We start from the raw sequence: 18,582 nt of genomic DNA, 5'->3' as shown, positions 1-18,582 counted from the left end.
CATTTGCTTTGAAAGAAGGAAAGGTCACAACAATTGTGCATGTTATGGATAAATAATTGGTTATGGATAAATAATTGGTTATGCATTAATGAGGCAAAACCGCAAAAGAGTATTAATTTAACAACTAAAAATCTTTCCATTTGCTCCTAATTAGGCTCCGGTTTCTTGTAAGAATTTGATATACATATACCTGAATGTTTGAAACGCCGAGTAATAGAATCTGATAATCTTGTGTCAATCTATCCAAACTGACAGTTGTGTAAGGAAAAAAAAGTGTTATTTGAAAGTAGAAAACACTTGACATATCTTGTAAAAATAAGTTGTTTCTACATTTATAAAAATAGCTAATTATGTAAAAAGTAAGTCGTATGATCAAATCCTGATTCGCATGTATTAAAAGAAGACACAGTTGTGGTATGAACATAAAGCGCGTTACAAATGTCATTGCCTAAAATAGAAGGTAGGAAAAAAAAAAAACATGTGTAAAATACAAGAAAGAACAACCGATCTTGTGAGTTGTCTTAAGAAGACTTATGTTGTGTCCAGAGAAACAAACACTGTTAATTTCTTTCTGTCTCTCCTCTTTTTTATTTATATCTCCTTTAATTTCTTGTTTTTTCCGTTGTAATTTTTACACCGGAAAATTACCAAAGTTACCTCTTCTCTCTGTTTTCTCCCTCTTCGTCCATCATTTGTCACAGTAAAAAGAAAAAAAAAAAACAAAACAGAGGAGGAGGGTCTCACCTTTCTCAAATTCCCCCAATCATAAGCCATTCCGACGACGATACACACTCTGTTTTTTTGTTTTTTTTGGTTTCTTTCTCTTCTTGAATCGGCAAGGGAAGAAGCTATGATCATGTACGGAGGAGGAGGAGGAGCAGCAGGGAAGGACGGTGGATCCACCAATCACATATCAGACGGAGGAGTAGTATTGAAGAAAGGTCCATGGACGGCGGCTGAAGATGAGATACTTGCTGCGTACGTTAGAGAGAACGGTGAAGGAAACTGGAACGCTGTTCAGAAAAACACAGGCTTGGCTCGTTGCGGCAAAAGCTGCCGTCTTCGATGGGCTAATCACCTCCGTCCTAATCTCAAAAAAGGTTCTTTCACCGGCGATGAAGAACGTCTCATCATTCAGCTTCATGCTCAGCTTGGTAACAAATGGGCTCGCATGGCTGCTCAGGTATATATATAACAACTAATCTATATGTTACTAGGTGTTACTTGCGTTAAACGGAAACTAATCTTTTCACAAATTTGTATAATTAGTTGCCGGGAAGAACAGACAACGAGATCAAGAACTACTGGAACACGCGTTTGAAACGCCTTCATCGCCAAGGACTTCCTCTTTATCCTCCAGATATTATCCCTAACCATCAACTCCATCCACATCCGCATCCACATCCACATCATCAACAACAACAACATCAACAACAACAGCAGCAGCATAACCATCATCATCATTATCAACAAATGTATTTTCAACCACAATCTTCACAACCAAACACACCATCATCCTCACCTCTTCCATCTCCAACACCACTAAACGCAAACGCAAACTCATCATCATCCTTCACTTTCCATACACCAACCGCTAACCTCCTCCATCCACTTAGCCCTCACACTCCAAACACACCGCAAACTCCTTCTCAACTCTGTTCCACACCGCCTCCACCGCCACTCTCCTCTCCTTTCTCTTCCCCTCGCAACAACCAATACCCGACTCTTCCTCTCTTCGCCCTCCAACATTCCCAAACCAACAACAACGACGCAAATTTCACTTTCCCTAGACCTCCACCTCTCCTTCAACCGCCTTCATCCCTCCTCGCAAAACGATACAACAATGCTAATATTCCTCTCAATTGCATCAACCGCGTCTCAACTGCACCATTTTCCCCTGTGTCAAGAGAATCCTACACTTCCTTTCTAACATTGCCTTACCCTTCCCCAACCTCTCAAACCGCTACTTACCACAACACTAATAACAATTACTCTTCATCTCCTTCATTCTCTTTAAACCATTCTTCTTCTTACCCTACAACAACTTCTTCCCCAAGCTATCTCCACTCCCATTACACTCCTTCTTCCACCTCCTTTCATAACAGCCCGGTTTACTCCATGAAACAAGAGCAGCTCCCTTCAAACCAAATTCCCCAAATAGATGCCTACAATAACATCAACAACTTCACAGACAATGAGAGACAAAATCATAACCTTAACAGTTCTGGTGTTCATAGAAGAAGTAGTAGCTACAGCCTCTTAGAGGATGTCCTTGAAGAGGCCGAAGTTTTAGCCGCTGAAGGCAGAGGCCGGCCCTCAAAACGAAGACAACTCACAGCTTCTCCTCCGAACCACAACAGCGACAACAACAACAACAACAACAACAACAACAACGACAACAACGACAATTTCTTCTCGGTTAGTTTCGGACATTATGATTCCTCTGACAACTTATGTTCTTTACAAGGTAAATTAAAACCGCTCAAAACCCTTCAAATCTAAACTACACTTGTCTCCAGGTAAAAAAATTAAAAAAGTTTTTGACTGAAACGCAGATTTGAAACCGCAGGAAGATGAGTCTCTTCAAATGAACACAATGCAAGAAGACATAGCTAAGCTTCTTGATTGGGGAAGTGATAGTGGAGAGATCTCTAACGGACAATCATCTGTTGTCACTGACGAGAATCTTGTTCTTGATGTTCATCAATTCGCTTCACTATTCCCGGCTGATTCTACAGCCGTGGTAACCGCAACAAACGACCATCACAACAACAACAATAATAATAATTGCTCCTGGGGCGACATGCAGGGATTAAGCTAGAAAAAAAGTCTGAAAAGAATCTATGTACGGACTAAGATCAAGAACTAACAAAGAACAGAGTTTTTTGATCTTTGATTGTACATGAATTTATTTATTTTTACTTATATTTGTTGCAAAATCTTTGGTTTAACTATTCAATGCTATTTATATTCTTTTCACTTGATTTTGTGATTATGATACGTTTATGTATTGTTTTTCAAACTCTTACAAAGTCTTCACTATAGATACCTAGACGCAAGTTCTTTAAAGAATCAGTGCCGTTTTTACATATTAGATATAAGCGATTTTGCCAATTGCTTCGGCGCCACGAATAAGGCAAGAAGTGTTCTCATCCATCCTCTTCATGACACAAACTTTGTGGGAAACATATATATAGCCATATTTTTTTATAAACCATAATGGATATATTTTAGGAATTTTTAGCAAAATGGAATTTGTTGTCTTCATCCACTCTATGTTTTATAGTTTTGAGGTTATACTATTAGTTTTGAGGAATGTATCTGGCTTCGACATCATCGGACTTACTTGTATCCACTGATATTCGTTTACTTATTGTTGTTAAATTGTGATGACTGTGGCATAATTAAGATTGAAATCTCAATTACGTTATCACTGATCATATACTTATATCTCATTTCTCTTTCTAATAATATTCTATATATGCAGATGAAGAAAGTCGCAAGGACAACACACAAATACCACCACCCAACCCAACTAATTAAGGACATAAACATGATATATTAAAAAAGTCACAACACTTTTGTCGTCTACTTGTCCATCTCAACATTTTTAACTTCAAGGCACATGTGTTGTGGTCTTCCATCCCTGGTTTGCCTTATTATGGATTTGTACTCGGCACCTCCACGAGTCTTGAAACTTAAGTAGAAGATTGCATTGCTCGACTTCAACTTCAAACTTGACTCTATGTCTTCCTTTGTTTGTACCACCACTTTCTTTGTCTCCAATGGGAGATGATCCACCTGCAAAGCAAAACAAAAAGCATGGTTGAGAGAAGAGTGCATGACCCCAACCAAAAAAAAATGAGTATACTCTCACTTCTCTAGCTATGCTATATAATTTTCCTCACCATGTAAATATTCCACTTAGAGTATGCAGCAACTTGAGCATATAGATGAAACCATGCATTCTCTTGCAAATCCGAACGATTAACCTGCATTTGAAACATTTTTAGTGGAACAAGGTGTTCGGTGTCTGTCGGTGTGTTGAGCAGATGATCAAATAAAAGGAAATAAGTCAAAAAAAAGTTCATAGCTAAACAGCACACCTCATAGAAGTGTAGCTTATGGCTTCCTGTAAGTGCATCATCATCTAGCCACTTAGGCATCAGACCAGTATAGAGCACGTCTACACCATTTGGGTCCCATTGGGGACAGCTTTCGTCAGATCCTAGAGCAACAATTTATAGAAGATTATTAATTGAATTGGTGGATAGGAAACTAGCATAGACAGAAACACCAAAAACAATTATGCATGTAACTTGTAAGGTCATGACAAAAAAAACATGCATACATGAAACATATACAGACGACTTGATATTTTAGGCTTATATAGAGCATATAATTAAACAAGGGAATCCTAAGGGGGTCAGAAACATACAAAATATTTAAGACGGGGCTAGTAACAACAACAACAACAACAAAATCAACAGTTCAAAAAAAAACGATAGATAATAAAAGGGACCATGTTAGTTAAGTTACCTGTAGGTATGCAATAAGTGGTGATTAATCTCAAGTTCTCACCATTCCGGTGAGAAGCATCCCAAACACCGGTGTCGATACTATGAATAGAATGGTTGGCTGGATCAAAGGCATCCAATGTCATAGTATAACTGACATGTGAAACCGCTCGCAGAAAGAGTTGGGTTACAGTCAAGAACTGTAAATTAGTCCCCTGCATATAGCCGTGGAGATGTAAAATCAAAAGCAAAAGGACAGTAAAAATCCACAAAAGAAGAAGAAGAAGAAGAAGAAGAAAGGGTCAGGGGTTGGTAGAATAAGAGCAATATAGAGTCATGAGTTGAGTTGTTACCTTGTGAGAATTGTAGCAATGGAGTCCCACCTTTCCTATGAGTTCGTCAGCGGGAGTACAACCAATGGCTTTTATCCCACAATACCCCTAACAAATAGACATTCAGAAACAAAATAAATCACAAAGGAGATTTGAGAGAGAGAGAGGGAGAGAGCATGCAGTACTGTATCAAAATTCTAACCCTAACCTTAACGTCTTCGACATCGGAGGAGAAGGATTCTTTTTCTATGGGTGGAGAATTGCCCGGAACTTTGAGCATCTTTCCGATTTCGCACAAAAAAAAAAAAACTAAACTTCCGAGAGATTTTAATACGAAACGGACACGCTAATATATAGCTAGGGGTGTTTTTAATATGGTTTTTTATAACCAAATTGTGTTTTAGTTACAATTTTGGGAGTTTGCCAAAAAAAAAAAAAAGAAAAAAGTTACAAGTTTGGGAAAACCAAAACTGGTATTTCTGTTCCGGTTCGATTTTCCAACACAAAATTGATCCAATTACCCAAAATCGATCCGGTTCTGGATTACCGGGTTTCGTTAATAGCGTTAGCGTCAATCATAAGCGGCAAAAAAAACAAAAAAACCTCACAACTCTGTTTTAAAAACCTCTCTCTCTCTGTTTTAAAAACCTGGTAATGCTTTGTTGTCTAACCAAGAGGATTCTGTTCATCTGTTTGGTGGGGGGCTTCTCTTATTGGGGAGCTGTTAAGAAACTCGTTTGGTGGTGTCACTTGTCAGAATGCTATTGTGGGTTTATATTTCTATGAGAACAGTTGTATGTTATGGCGAGCTTGAAAACAAATGGCTTGTTTTGTTTTGTGTGTGTGTTTGCAGGAAGATTTGTGGAAGGCTGCATTTCCAGTGGGAACTGAGGTATATATATATATATATATATTATTGGTTTTTAGGAGCTTCAACATCTCTGAGTCACTCTCTCCATCAATGTGCTTTGCTTATATATGTTTGTCAAATTGTGATGGCAGTGGCATAAGTTAGATGCAGTTTATAACGAATTCAATTGGGATTTCAAAACTCTTGAAGTAAGTTGTTTCGGATTATTACATTCTTCATTTTTGTTGTTGTCTATTCTACTGTCAGGGGTTTGAAAAGAGATATATTCTGGTATTTTATTTATGTTTCAGGAAGCATTTGAGGAAGGAGGAATTCTCTGTGGCAAGATAGTCTTTGTTTTTGGCTTTGCTGAACGTAAGATATGTTTTCTAGCTCCTTTTGAGATTTTTTTTACTTATCTTTTAATAACTTTTATCTTTGGCACTTGTGTTTTCTTTCTAATTTGCTTCTCGAGTTCATGCATGCTTAGTTAATTTGTCTCTTCTTATGGTTACAGCTCAGAAATTCCATGACATCGAAGGAATAGTCCATGTCCCAACAGTTGTTGCTGTAAGTCTCTCTATAAACGGTTTGCTTGCTATCACTGATAATATAACAACCATTTCTCTATATAAGAAATATATTCTATATTTTATTTTGCAGGTTGAATCACCATTTCCGCCTTCTGATTTAGATAGGAGTAAAATCGGTTCAGAGAGTAGAGGAGGAAATCGTTCCAATGAAGCAGATGAAAATGGACTGGGTTCCTTACATTCCTTTTGAGAATAGGTACCATGGTGATGAGATCTTCTCGCATTTTGGATGTTTATTACCGACAGTTACTATATTGCTTTTTCGTTTGTTCTTCTTGCAGAGGTAAACAAGTTGATAGGATGAACTTTCAAATTTTTACCTTGGGCTGTACGCAGAGGAGGTAAGAAACATGTTACATGGCATCATCACATATCTACTACTACTTGTAGTGTGATGAGTTAGGTAGCCTCTTTTTTTGCACTTTCCTTTCTGCATATAATCTACAAGTTATGGTGTAGTCAATTAATTAAGCTTTGTACATTATCTGCAGATCTGCTCTCAGACATTTGAAGGAAGATCGTATCAAGATGTTCGAGTATTCCCTTCCTTGTGAGTTTAAATACTCTACTACCAGTACTAGTTAAAATTTGATAAGGGAACCATTTATACTATTCTTTATAATGTATGTGGGTACACAACAACAAAATCTAATGTTCTCTTCTTTATTTTTTTGCAGATTTTTATAACCCGTTCGTGGAACATGAACTTGATCACAGTACTGAGGTCGACATTGTGTTCCCCTCTGAACCGGCGCCAGTAAGTTTTTTTGGCATGCAATGAACATTGTATTGGAAGTGGCAGTCTTTGATAGGGGCCACTTTAATTTTGGGTATTCTCTTTTATAATCAAAGCTTTAATTTTCTCTGTTTGTGCAGCATTTTTGTGTGTTTGACTGGAAGTATGACAAACTTCAGGTGTGTGTGTTTAGCGTGTTTCTGTAACGAGCAAAACTTGGATTTACTTGTTCATTTAAATCGAAAGAGAGTTGTCATCTTCTCACTGCACTTTCCCTGTTTGTTTAAATTGCATGCATTCACTGTATGCTGAATCTACCTCAGGAATTTGTTGATGATCACATTAAAGAGGAAGCATTAGCTGCTGAGAAAAGAATGAATTCAATGTAAGTTTAAGCTGTACTGTAAACGCAAATTGTCAGGTCTTGACGACGACACTTGAGTATTTATTTATATTCACAAAGTTACCATTGTTCTTTTCCAGGAGTTTGTGAAAGAGCAAGTTCGAGCAGCAAAGAGAGCAAATAGAGAGGCCAGAGAGGCTCGAGAGAAAGCACTAGAGGAAATGAGTGAAGAGACTAAGGAAGCCTTTCAAAGCATCAAGTTCTACAAATTCTACCCTCGCCCTTCACCCCATGTCCCTACATTCCTGACGGTAAGAACAAAAGACAAACAAACTAACCAGCCTTCTCCAAGAAACCAGTAACTCTTAAAAAGAATGTTTTAGTATAGTTTGTTACGACGACGCTTTGAATTGTTTGCTGATCTTTTCTGTTATTTTGTTTTTTGCAGACGTCTGTCATTAACCGATACTACGGGAAAGCTCATCAAGTCCTTTGAAGTGGAGTCATCAAAAAATAGCTTTTCTTCCTCTATAGTTAAAAAAGCCAAGTTCGAAAATGTCTTTTATTCTTTTTCAATTCTATTCTCTCCTCTAGAAAGAAATAATACATCAGTAGTAAGTATTTTCCAATCCCTAAGAGCTGTGGGATATTTTGACCTTTTTGTGAATTCTATCTACCTTGCAAGAGTTCGTTTGGCAGTCTCAAAATATGACTTGTTTCGTGTGTTATATAGTCTTTGTATAAAAAAACCAAAAAAAAAACAACCCACCTGGCTTCAAGTTAGAAAAATGACAAAACATACAAAAACAAGTGATTGGCATAAATAAGAACACTAGTTTACCCTTTTATACAACACAACACAACACGAGTCTCTAGAGTTTGCTACTAGGACTTAGGTTTGCCTAGAGGAGCTTTCATGTTACCTACCTTTATGTTACTTAATTCATCCTTAAAAAAATATGGTTGTGTTGATGCATTTAGTGTGTATATTGTTAACCTCTGATTAATTTTGATGAGCCCAAATTTGTTAAAAGAATCTTACTGGAGGGTTTAAGAAGTATGAACGTAACTAAGTACACTTGCAAGCCCCCTGTAACATTGTAATTAGCCTTTATCACAGATTCTGATGAGGATAGCTATAAATTACAGCATTGTTTTATACGATTTGAGACATTTTTCTTTGGCTACATTGTTTGGGACAACTAGTCCTAGTCTTTTCAACATGATTAGATGTTCGTTTGTCTTATGATTTTAACGATAAGGTGATCTTGAATTAGAGAAATATAATACATTTATTAGATAATCTTGAATTCTTGAAGAAAGAATATTTTTATTATTTCATCAACAAGAAGCTTTTTGATATGGCCACTCGCTACATTCACGTTTTGCCAAATAAGCCAGTTACAAATCATTATAAGACGAGACTTACAGTCAGTCTGAACAAAACGGAGTTTATCGGATAGCACCGGTCATATTAGCGCCACCGAGGTTTGCCCCTTCCAAATGCTGTTACAAACATACATCGCAGGGATTAGCCGTTTAAGCTCTACTCAGAGACTTGAAGAAAAAGATGAAACCAAATTACTGGCCAATATCAATCTGCCCATATATGTTGATCCAATACCAAAGTATTGTTTTTGGACTTACCGCTTCACGCAGATTTACATGCCTCAAGTAAGCTCGTTGAAGGTTTGCTCCTTTGAAGTTGGCATTCTTCAACTTTGCACCCTATACATGTATAATCCAGTTAAACCGCAACTAAACACTCGTTTAAGAGAAAGTGCCACATTATCACTTATCTGTCTCGTCCAGACACTTTTGCACACATTATCACGAATTAAGCCTGAGTTATAAACTGTCAACAAAAGGGATTGCTTACCTTCAAATTTGCACCTTCAAGATTTGCTCCTTCTAAGTTGGCATTTGTAAGGTCCGCATTCTGTTAGGTAAGAAAGAGAAATAAAACATTATCACCAAATCACGCTATGCTCATAAACACCTTGGAAGAAATCTGATGAAAAATTAAAGTTGAAATTCAAATTTCTACACAGACTACTTAAGGTACCTGCAAGTGTGCAGTCCCGAGATTTGCACCACAGAAGCTGCAGTCCACTAAGCAGGTATCTACAGTTCAAAAAGTCCGATTTGTTAAGTCAAACTATGTTTTATATGTGACATTTTATTACATGGCTGTCTAAATAAAAGATCATTAACAAGTAAGAATAGGCTTATACGCACCTTGTAAATTTGCACTCTGAAGATTTGTCCCAGCTAACAACGCTCCTCTAAGATTTGCACTGGTAAACTCACACCTTTATAAGAAAGGAAATAATTTTAAATCTTTCAGGAAGTGGTACCAAGTACAACTTATCTAATACGATGGGATCTGACTAGTTCCTTACTCGCGCAAAATAGCATTGTGAAAGATGGAGCCCTCAGCATCAGCATCCTGTTTGAGAAATTAGTAATTCAGCATATATGATAAGCAGATGTTCAAGCAAAGTTGATATGATGATATATTCTTCCACCAAAGCAGAAAAAAATAAGATTGATACAACATATTTACCCGAAATTTGGCACACTGAAGATTTGTACGAGAGAAAAACACATTCCTGAGACAAGCATAGCTGAAATCCACAAGGGATAGATCCTACATTATTCAAACAGATACATTCAGACTGTAAATACGAAATAGTCACTGACAAAGACGAAGCTCTTCTTCCCGGATAGGTTTACTAATCCCTTGATGTTGACAATAATAAAAACACTCAGTAGCAGATGTGTATTCCAATTGAAATGAATCAAATAAACATGTTGTTAGATATGTAACTGCGAGTTCTTTTTAAACTCAGGTTAAAACAACAAGAATCAGTTAGTCTATACGTTCTATTAATTTTCCTCCACAGAAGTTTATCAAACCCACAAAGGATCTCCGAATTTGGTGATGAGAAATGCAGCGAGATCAAAACAGCCAATAGCATGGTAACCTACAAGAATCTGAGATTAAGAAATATTACCAGTTTAGAAAGATCAATTCCAGAAAGATTAACTCCTCGGAACCTGACTCTCTCGGACTGTATACATTTGATGATATCTACACGCGTTAGTTCAGCTTCTACTTCACCAACTTCTCTTCTCAAATCTTTTATTCCATCTTTCAGCCCCTGAATTAGGAAGAAAAATGCAAATGTATTACATCTCCAGCAAAAATTTAGTCATGTACTCCACAAAAAGTAAAAATCCAGTTACCAGCTAAAAAAATGAACAAAACGAGGATATAGTAAGGTAGAAGAAAAGCTTAGCTTACGAGAAGCTGATAGTAGTCTGCTTCGCGCAAAAGTTCAGAACAATCAGGATCTGACAGACTAGGAGCAATGCCATCACGCAACCAATTTAAAATATGGCGAAAGTGCTTTCCATCCCTATCTATGAATACATATCCCTGCAACAAATTAAATCAACTAGTTTAGTGGACATACCTTGTCACAAGTGCACATATGCATACTTAGTCATACACACATAAAATGATTCTTGCATTTCTAAACACCTCTTAAAGTGGGTAGCTAAAAAATACAGTCTCTGCCAAAAAAATCTATATTTTGGTTTATCATTAAATGAAGGCTATGCGATCCAAGGACCAACTGTTACACTCAGTGAAAGCCTATTCATATGCAGAGGTTCTGAAAATGGAATCATAAAACAAAAGATCGGGTTGCAATTCAAGTAACATAGAATGTAATAATACCGTTTTGGATTCCTGGCACATTGCATGGCGACCACTAAACATCGCTGCGAGCATTGAGTCAGGCTCACGGATAGTCAAAGTATCAATGGTAGTACAAAATTTCTTTCCACCTGCATCATGAACACAGACATTTTTATAGTTTATTGAAGAGCTAGGCCTCGTGTAAGAAAAAAAGATTTCTTTATCACTCAGAAGATGGTTGAGGAACCACACAAATATCTAAGAGGACAAAACAACACAGTTACGGCCTTTCCACATGATCAACCCAAGAAACATTGAGGGTTAGCAACTGAAACCTAAGCCCCAAAGTTTTCATTTTTCTAGTGAAATTTTTCTGAAATTGAGCATGCACCATCTCAATTACAGGATTCAAAAACTAAACTAAGAAAAAGATTACCATGTTACAATATTTCTCACCCGGGTTTAGCTACCATTTTATCAATATCACGTAGTACTAAGCTTAGTTCAATTTAAACAGTTTGGAATCAAAAAGGATGGATTTTTACCAAGACTTGTAAGTAAGGGAGTAATGGGATTGCAAGAGAAAGATTAAAGGTAAGAAATTTTTACCAATGTTAAGACGAATCATGGAAGACAAGTCAGAGCTCGTCTCCATTGAGAGAGAGTGGAAGAAGAGAACCCAACACTAAGCTTTGACCTGTGAGGAGATTCTTACTTGATGATGATGACAAACAGAAGTAGATTTCACAAAAATCTCGAATCTTTGCAGTCTAATTCTATTGAAATTTTGAAGGTTTTATAGCAAATACTACGATCTAGCAACTCAGATTCATCCGTATAATGACGAATACTCAGATTTTATAAACAATTCGTATGAAAAATTGGATTCGATTTCACAAGTAAGTATTATTATTACCTGCAAATATTTTGCTTCGTGTTCTGTTCTTTGTTTGATTTTGCTGAGAATTTTTCTTTGGTTGAGGAGAAGAGACACACAGGACAAAGAAAATAAAAGAGATTTCTTATTGCTTTTTTTTTTTTTTTTTTTTCGGTTTCAGACAACATAGATGGGCTTAATGGATAAAGGCCCATTATCACATATTCAAGCCCAATTTAATAGAGAGAAACGGTTTGGCCGATGGCGTTGGTACGGCAGATAGGACAAGACTTGTTGTTTCCCAGCCACATCATAATACAGTCTCTATGAAAGTGGTGGGAGCATGACAACTCTACGCGACCCATCGGACCAGATAACTCATTTAAGCATATCGGACAATCCGTCTCCGGGACCTGACGACAAGTACTACCCTTGTCTGTACAAGTGCAATCACACTTCACCCATTGTTCCTCGTCGACTTTGACGTCAACTTCTATCATCAAACCTCCTCTTCCGCCGCGGCTTCTGTGGAAGTTAACGGATTCGAGTGAGATGTAACGGACAAGACGTTCTTGGAGAGAGTGCGATAGGGGCATCGCCGACAAGATGATCATGACGTGCTCAACGCATGTCTCTTGGGAGTCAAGAAACAGTTTTGGGATGCTGTCTTCGAGTTTGATTTCTTGATGGAGACGACGTTCGATGACGGACTTCATCTCGTGTCCGTCGAGATTCTCGTTACGAACCTGGAGACGCGGCTGGTAAGTGACGACGAAGGAACACGAATCTGATTCGACCTGAGAAGCTTTGAGATGAATGCGTTCGTTTGTGGTCTTTTCCCGGACAAGGCAACGGTTGAAGAATCGATCAGAAACGGTCGTTGAGCTAGCAAGAAGTTCATGGTTGTAGCTGCCCATGATGGTGGTAGCTAGGAACCAAAAGGAAGAGATCCTAGCTAATCTCTCTTAAAGTAATTTAGATCTTATGTTTTTTTTTTTTTTTTTTTTCTCTTAGTTACTTTTCCTCTCTACTGTTGTGTAAGTATATATACACATCTCAAGAAGGTTGAACTCATGTGGGATTAGGAGGTTAGCAGTGTAAGATTTTTTACTATTTGAAGTACAGTATTTGATAGTGCCAGCTAAATCAATTTCATAGATTACCATTTGATTAACTACACTTTGATTCTTTTTATAGAGTATTCAAAAATATATGTAATGTACACCTTTATAATAATTCAATGCTTTGTATTTATTATTCAGTCAAAAATTGTAAATCTTTGAATCCATGAAAGGATTTCTAACTTCTTATATGTGAACAGCTAATTATAGCTTTACAAAAAAGATACAATGCAATATATGGTCAAATTTTCCCAAAATCATTTAAAATACCATTTTTAACGAGTTATGCCAACGCAACAATGGTTTAATATATAACCAACGGTCTAGTGGTTAAACCCTTTAGTTACTGGAAACATAGATATCTCCGAAAAAGAGATTTATATTATATGGTTTGGGCTTTTCTCTCGGAAATGTATGAGCCCACGACACTTGAATTTCCTAGTAATTAAAAAAAAATAAAAATAAATACAATGGTCGTCTATCTAATTGGTTCGTTTGAGCTAATTTTTTGATGGGAATATATATATATATATATATATATAATTGCTATTTTAAAAGACTTTAAAATTTAACTACACATTTTTAATCTTTTGTAATTTCAAGAATTTTAAATAAATACCAAATTAAAGATCTTTACATTTAATTAAAACATAGTCATTGTTCTAAAACGCGGTCTATATACAACCACTTAAAATTGCATAGGCTTTATTTCAACTATATATATTTAGATTTATAAGTTTTATTTTAGTATATGTACTTGAACATTGACTATATATAGTACTATATAGTACTGATTCATAAAACTACATTTCAATTCTGAATGTGACATAAAAACTTCGATTAATTCTCAGTTCTCACTTGAGTTTTATAAATGTTGACAAATAAGTGTGTATCAAACAAAACAAGGAATCCTTACTAAAAAGAACAAATCTATAATAATGTGAATTTTTTAAAAGGAATATTTAAGAGATCAAAGAGCGAGGTTGAGGGAAGACGCCAATCCTGAGTGTTCCACGATGTGAAAGAACTTGTTAACTAAACTAAGTTTTTTTCCCCCTTGGTAGCCACTATGACATACAACAACAATTAAAAAGAAAAAAAAAACTAAAAATAGATCATAGTATTATTTTGAGATAGAAAGTTAAAAATTGAGTAACTAATCAAGCATCGATATTGGTTTGAGAATCACAAGGAGGATCAAAAGGACTAAAAGCTCTGTAAGCAGAAATGACAGAGAGGAATAAGAAAAAGAAAAGAACAAAGACATGAAGCCCCAAAGCAATTGTGAGTTTTGAACAATAATGTGGATAAGAAGAACACATTTCACTCCATGCCACTATCTTGTCTCCTTTGTTAAGTAAGTACACTATCTCTGTTGCTCCTGCTACTGATGTTGTCATCACATAGGCTAAAACCTTAACACACCACAAAAAATTACTCACTTATATAAGAAATTGCATACTAGAACTTTGATTAATTGATTTGAGCAGGAATTTAAAAAAAAAACCTGGTCAGGAACAAAGAAGAGCCAAGCTTTGGAGACTAAACATGAGACCCATGAAAAAACAGTAGAGAAAATAGCATAAATAGCAGATATGGCACTCACACCAACCATATACCTGCAAATAGCCAATTCAGTTAAAAACTAAAATAGAAACAAATACTCAATTCTAAAATTTGAAATAAATTTAAGAATATTTATTTACTTGAGACCCATGATGGAGTTGTAGTCTAAGCTGCCATAGTCAGGGTTGGATTCGTGGTTAGTGACAGTTAACCAGATGGTAGCAAAACTGAGAGGAACCAGACTTAGCCTTAGACATGAATCTATGAGCTTCAAAGACATAGGAACTTGTTGTGGTTGCTGCTTTAAAGAACTGATTCTCTCCCCTTCTCTTGTGTTGTTGTTGTCTCTCATCTTTGGTTAATTGGATCTCAAAATCAGATGTGTTTTTTTTTTTTTTTTTGGGTTTTGGAGAGGATGAAAGCTATAAAAAAATGTTGACTTCAAGTGGGTTTTCTCAGTTAGAATATCTCTCTCTTTTATAAATATGTGTGTCTGTGTGGTCACAAGACATATAAAAACAAATTATACTAGGCTACAAATACAAATTCCTATAACTGTTCTCCTTTTTATGATAACCTTTAGAAACCGCGTGGAAGAAAAATAAGTGATTTTCATTTATAAATTGATAAGACACAAATGTGAATATGGATTAGATTAAGCATAATATATTACGTTAAACTAAGCATTTTTCATCATCTCAGGATTGTAAAAATAATTAATGGTGATCGATTTAATTTTGTTATCAAAACTTATATGTTTCTCAAATTTCTTATATACGTATATATATTGGATTTACCATATTTAGTAACTGTTCTAGCGAGTATAAAAGTTGGTAATTGCTGTCAGAAAAAAAGATTAGTGGTTTTGATAAATTCTATGTGTATTTTGGTTTTTAGTGAGTGGCACCAAAAATCTGGTAGTGGAAGTGACAGGGACGAGGCAAGTGCGGTGGTTGCTGGAAGCGAGAGAGATAGACATTTGGCTTTGTCTTGGTGGGGCTTCATATGATGTAATCATAGTTTTTACTTGAGATAATATAAATTATAAAGTATTGAGTTGTTTTATATTATGTTTACGGGATACCTAGTGGTAAATTTGTAATAACAAAAGAATTATCGTTGTTCAAAGACATTATTAATCTGTGGCGATACTATTTGGGGGACACAAAGTGATGACACTAGCATTAGTCAAGGTGATGTCACATCGTAGATTCGTAGTTCAAACTTCAAAGAGTGTTACAACAGCAAAATTGATCACACCATAGGAGTGGAGAGAGTCCGCGTTTTCACATTACTACTTTTTCATCTTTTTAGATTCCGCCATTTCGTTCTAGGTTTAGATTTGACACCGTGAGAAGAAAATACCAAAAATTAAACATAACTTACGTGTCTTCTTCGGTTTGGTTCTATTTTAGTGGGTTTTTTTTATAAAAAATTTGATACATTATAGTTTGGATAAATCCAAATTATGATCTCATGATACAAGAATAGTCACACTCTTGTTCAATTTTTTTTTACCTCTTGTTTGAGACTAATAAATAAACTACACTAGGTTATCCATACCGGTGTGGAATGATCGTATGATTTAGTGGGTAAATTTTAGAAAAAAGAGTCATACTGAAAAGAAAAGAAAAAATAGAGGAATGAAGGGATTTGTGACATTTGTCAATAGAGTTGGAAAACTTTGTAAGGTGAGAAAGTAAGTTATGCATAGTCTATAATATGTACTTGGGGGATGTAACTTGTTGTCTGTCAAGTGTCAACAACAAATCAGTTTTAATTCACTGATAGTTTTAATATTTCTACCAATTGATTACGCCGATTAAGTAAATCTATAGATACATCAACATGAACTAGAATTTTCAAGGATTTCTCTACACAATATTGGTTAATTCAAGATTTTCTTCATTACCTAACTAGTGTCCTACCGAGTCACCTATAACTAAGAACTACCATGATCGGTTCCAAATCATTAAGTATTTCTAGGATACCTACTTATGATCATCATCACCATTCTCTCCCCCTCATCATTACCATCAGCTTCTTTATAAACCCACATGTTACTTCTATCTGTTAAGTAATGACCAATTGCATAATCATAATCAGAGGGTAGAGAGGTGCAGCTGGATCTGGATTCAAGTTCAATTAATGCGCCAAATACCGAGTCATTTTTGCCCATTAACAAAACCAAGAGCTCGGATATAGACAAACTTTTAACATTGATCTGTTATGATGAGACAAAGTAAACCAAGACCAGTGGTTCCATATTGCTCGCTCTAATAACACAAAGCAAATGAAACTCATTTAAACCTTCCAACAACCGAGATATTATTATATATATAGCCTACGTTGATTTCAATCTAACAAAAAGATAGCAAACTTGAGAATCATTAATCACCATTGACTAATCTTCCAAAACAGCTAGAACATTTAGAGTTAGATACAAATCATTAAGAACCCAAAAATGATCCTCATCTAGGAGTATAAATTAAATTATGAACAATCCAAGTATGTAGTGAACGAATCTATAATCAAATCCAAAACCAACACAGATAATTAAACTAACAAGGCTAAAATCATCATCTGTATGATGTAAACAGACATAATTTATTGAAAATTTAATAATGATTATATAATGAGTCGTAATCTTAATAATTTTGAGTATTGAACATTATATCCCAATTGTAACATCATAATTTATGTATTTTTGAAGAAAACGCTAAGATTTTTCTTATATATATTGCATAAAATTGCCGTTGTTGGATTCATATCTTACTCTTGTCCCTTTTTATCTAATACTAGGAAATGTGTTTGTAATATTTTGTAATTATATATTTTTTAAATAGTTTAATAACTTATTTAATAAATTGATTATTTAATAGTTTATCACATAAATATATATTTCTTTTCGTACAAAAATTTGAAAATATTTTCCTCAATTATTGTTTTTAGTTTCTTTAATAGTATTTATACTATCCAACAAATGCAAGAAAACTAACATATTATTTGTTATATTCAATTATGAAGATGCCAAAATTTGTTAACAAAAAAAACTAACTTGTTAATGGTGCTGAAGGAGTTGCAACGGGTTACTACACAAAGGTGCCATAATTTAATCCATAAGATGTCCTAGAAAATATTAGGAGATTGCTTAATGATGAATAAATGTTGCCAATGACACCTTGGTACCGAGGAAATGACGGACATATCACATCCAACGGAGATGGTTCATTCACAAGTAAAGGCTGTGCGAAGCCGCTGAAGGAAAACATTATCCAAGATATTGAATTGCCGGTGAAGGTGTGGACCAATGAGTTAAAAAATCATTGAGTGGGAAGAAAATGACCAATTGGATTAAGGTCAAATAATGCATTCATGATTCAAAACAAAAACAGTGATGCTTTTTTTTTTTCATATCTTTCTCTTTTTTCTTTTGCAAGATTGCTTGGACTTAAGTGATGATATTTATTTGAGGTTAAATCTTCAAATGACTGAAGAGGGTGTGAAATCGGCTGCTGCAACTAAGAAGCAATTTAAGGTAGACATTGGCTTGTCTTAATTGATAGAGAGGAAGCATATGTGGCTGATAGATTCTCAAGGTCAAACAAAACATTATGAGACTTTAGAAGACAGTAAGATATTCATACACACATACTTTTACACTAACATATTATTTATTATATTATGTAGATTTAATTATGAAAATAAATATTATCCAAGATGATTGATCCAAAACTAAAGACGCTCGAAAATGAATGATGAAGTCATATATTGAAATCATATGGGAAATGATACAATTGTACTAATATAAGTGAGACCAAAACCTAACTTATGTATATTTACAAGTTTACAACAATTTGTTTTTAAGAAAGTAATATGAACATATATAAAATATATGTAATTAACTATATATTGATAAATGATACATGATTAGAATAATA

At 35.3% G+C, this 18,582-nt stretch overlaps 5 protein-coding genes and 1 pseudogene across 6 annotated transcripts; 2 read left to right on the top strand and 4 right to left on the bottom strand.

Moving 5' to 3' along the window:
• Nucleotides 1-706: 706 nt before the first annotated feature.
• LOC104726037 (transcription factor MYB120-like) lies at nt 707-2,561 on the top strand (annotated as a pseudogene). Its single transcript, XR_015571181.1, has 2 exons — nt 707-1,183; nt 1,270-2,561. The product of XR_015571181.1 is annotated as a transcription factor MYB120-like (transcript).
• Nucleotides 2,562-3,401: 840 nt separating this feature from the next.
• Nucleotides 3,402-5,208, bottom strand: LOC104726034 (UPF0725 protein At2g20620-like). The gene is made up of 6 exons (XM_010444799.3): nt 5,058-5,208; nt 4,871-4,957; nt 4,540-4,732; nt 4,107-4,228; nt 3,909-3,992; nt 3,402-3,801 (listed from the first exon to the last, which is right to left on the bottom strand). Exons 1-6 carry the CDS (start codon nt 5,127-5,129, stop codon nt 3,589-3,591), a joined length of 771 nt encoding a protein of 256 aa, XP_010443101.1. The 5' UTR covers nt 5,130-5,208; the 3' UTR covers nt 3,402-3,588.
• A 395-nt stretch (nt 5,209-5,603) lies between these two features.
• On the top strand, nt 5,604-7,521 carry LOC104728897 (protein HEAT INTOLERANT 4-like). The gene is made up of 11 exons (XM_087472984.1): nt 5,604-5,741; nt 5,852-5,908; nt 6,011-6,074; nt 6,217-6,269; nt 6,363-6,488; nt 6,574-6,633; nt 6,784-6,842; nt 6,970-7,049; nt 7,169-7,207; nt 7,352-7,413; nt 7,512-7,521. The coding sequence occupies exons 5-11, from the start codon at nt 6,439-6,441 to the stop codon at nt 7,519-7,521; spliced, it is 360 nt and encodes a 119-aa protein (XP_087329110.1). The 5' UTR covers nt 5,604-5,741; nt 5,852-5,908; nt 6,011-6,074; nt 6,217-6,269; nt 6,363-6,438.
• A 1,123-nt stretch (nt 7,522-8,644) lies between these two features.
• Nucleotides 8,645-12,109, bottom strand: LOC104726033 (FH protein interacting protein FIP2). Its single transcript, XM_010444798.2, has 12 exons — nt 11,994-12,109; nt 11,687-11,774; nt 11,117-11,226; nt 10,679-10,813; nt 10,389-10,535; nt 9,938-10,021; nt 9,774-9,820; nt 9,610-9,683; nt 9,437-9,495; nt 9,251-9,310; nt 9,019-9,099; nt 8,645-8,877 (listed from the first exon to the last, which is right to left on the bottom strand). The coding sequence occupies exons 2-12, from the start codon at nt 11,730-11,732 to the stop codon at nt 8,824-8,826; spliced, it is 897 nt and encodes a 298-aa protein (XP_010443100.1). The 5' UTR covers nt 11,733-11,774; nt 11,994-12,109; the 3' UTR covers nt 8,645-8,823.
• LOC104726032 (uncharacterized) lies at nt 12,082-12,972 on the bottom strand. Its single transcript, XM_010444797.2, has one exon. It carries the CDS (start codon nt 12,869-12,871, stop codon nt 12,191-12,193), a length of 681 nt encoding a protein of 226 aa, XP_010443099.1. The 5' UTR covers nt 12,872-12,972; the 3' UTR covers nt 12,082-12,190.
• Nucleotides 12,973-14,177: 1,205 nt separating this feature from the next.
• Nucleotides 14,178-15,276, bottom strand: LOC104726031 (CASP-like protein 2D1). The gene is made up of 3 exons (XM_010444796.3): nt 14,782-15,276; nt 14,583-14,694; nt 14,178-14,490 (listed from the first exon to the last, which is right to left on the bottom strand). Exons 1-3 carry the CDS (start codon nt 14,991-14,993, stop codon nt 14,236-14,238), a joined length of 579 nt encoding a protein of 192 aa, XP_010443098.1. The 5' UTR covers nt 14,994-15,276; the 3' UTR covers nt 14,178-14,235.
• Nucleotides 15,277-18,582: the final 3,306 nt, after the last annotated feature.

This window comes from Camelina sativa, chromosome 11, assembly GCF_030686135.1.
Source record: "Camelina sativa cultivar CO46 ecotype springtype chromosome 11, ASM3068613v1".
Taxonomy (NCBI): Eukaryota; Viridiplantae; Streptophyta; class Magnoliopsida; order Brassicales; family Brassicaceae; genus Camelina; species Camelina sativa.
Note: the sequence above shows the minus strand (reverse complement) of the source record. Positions and strands in the feature narration are given on the sequence as shown.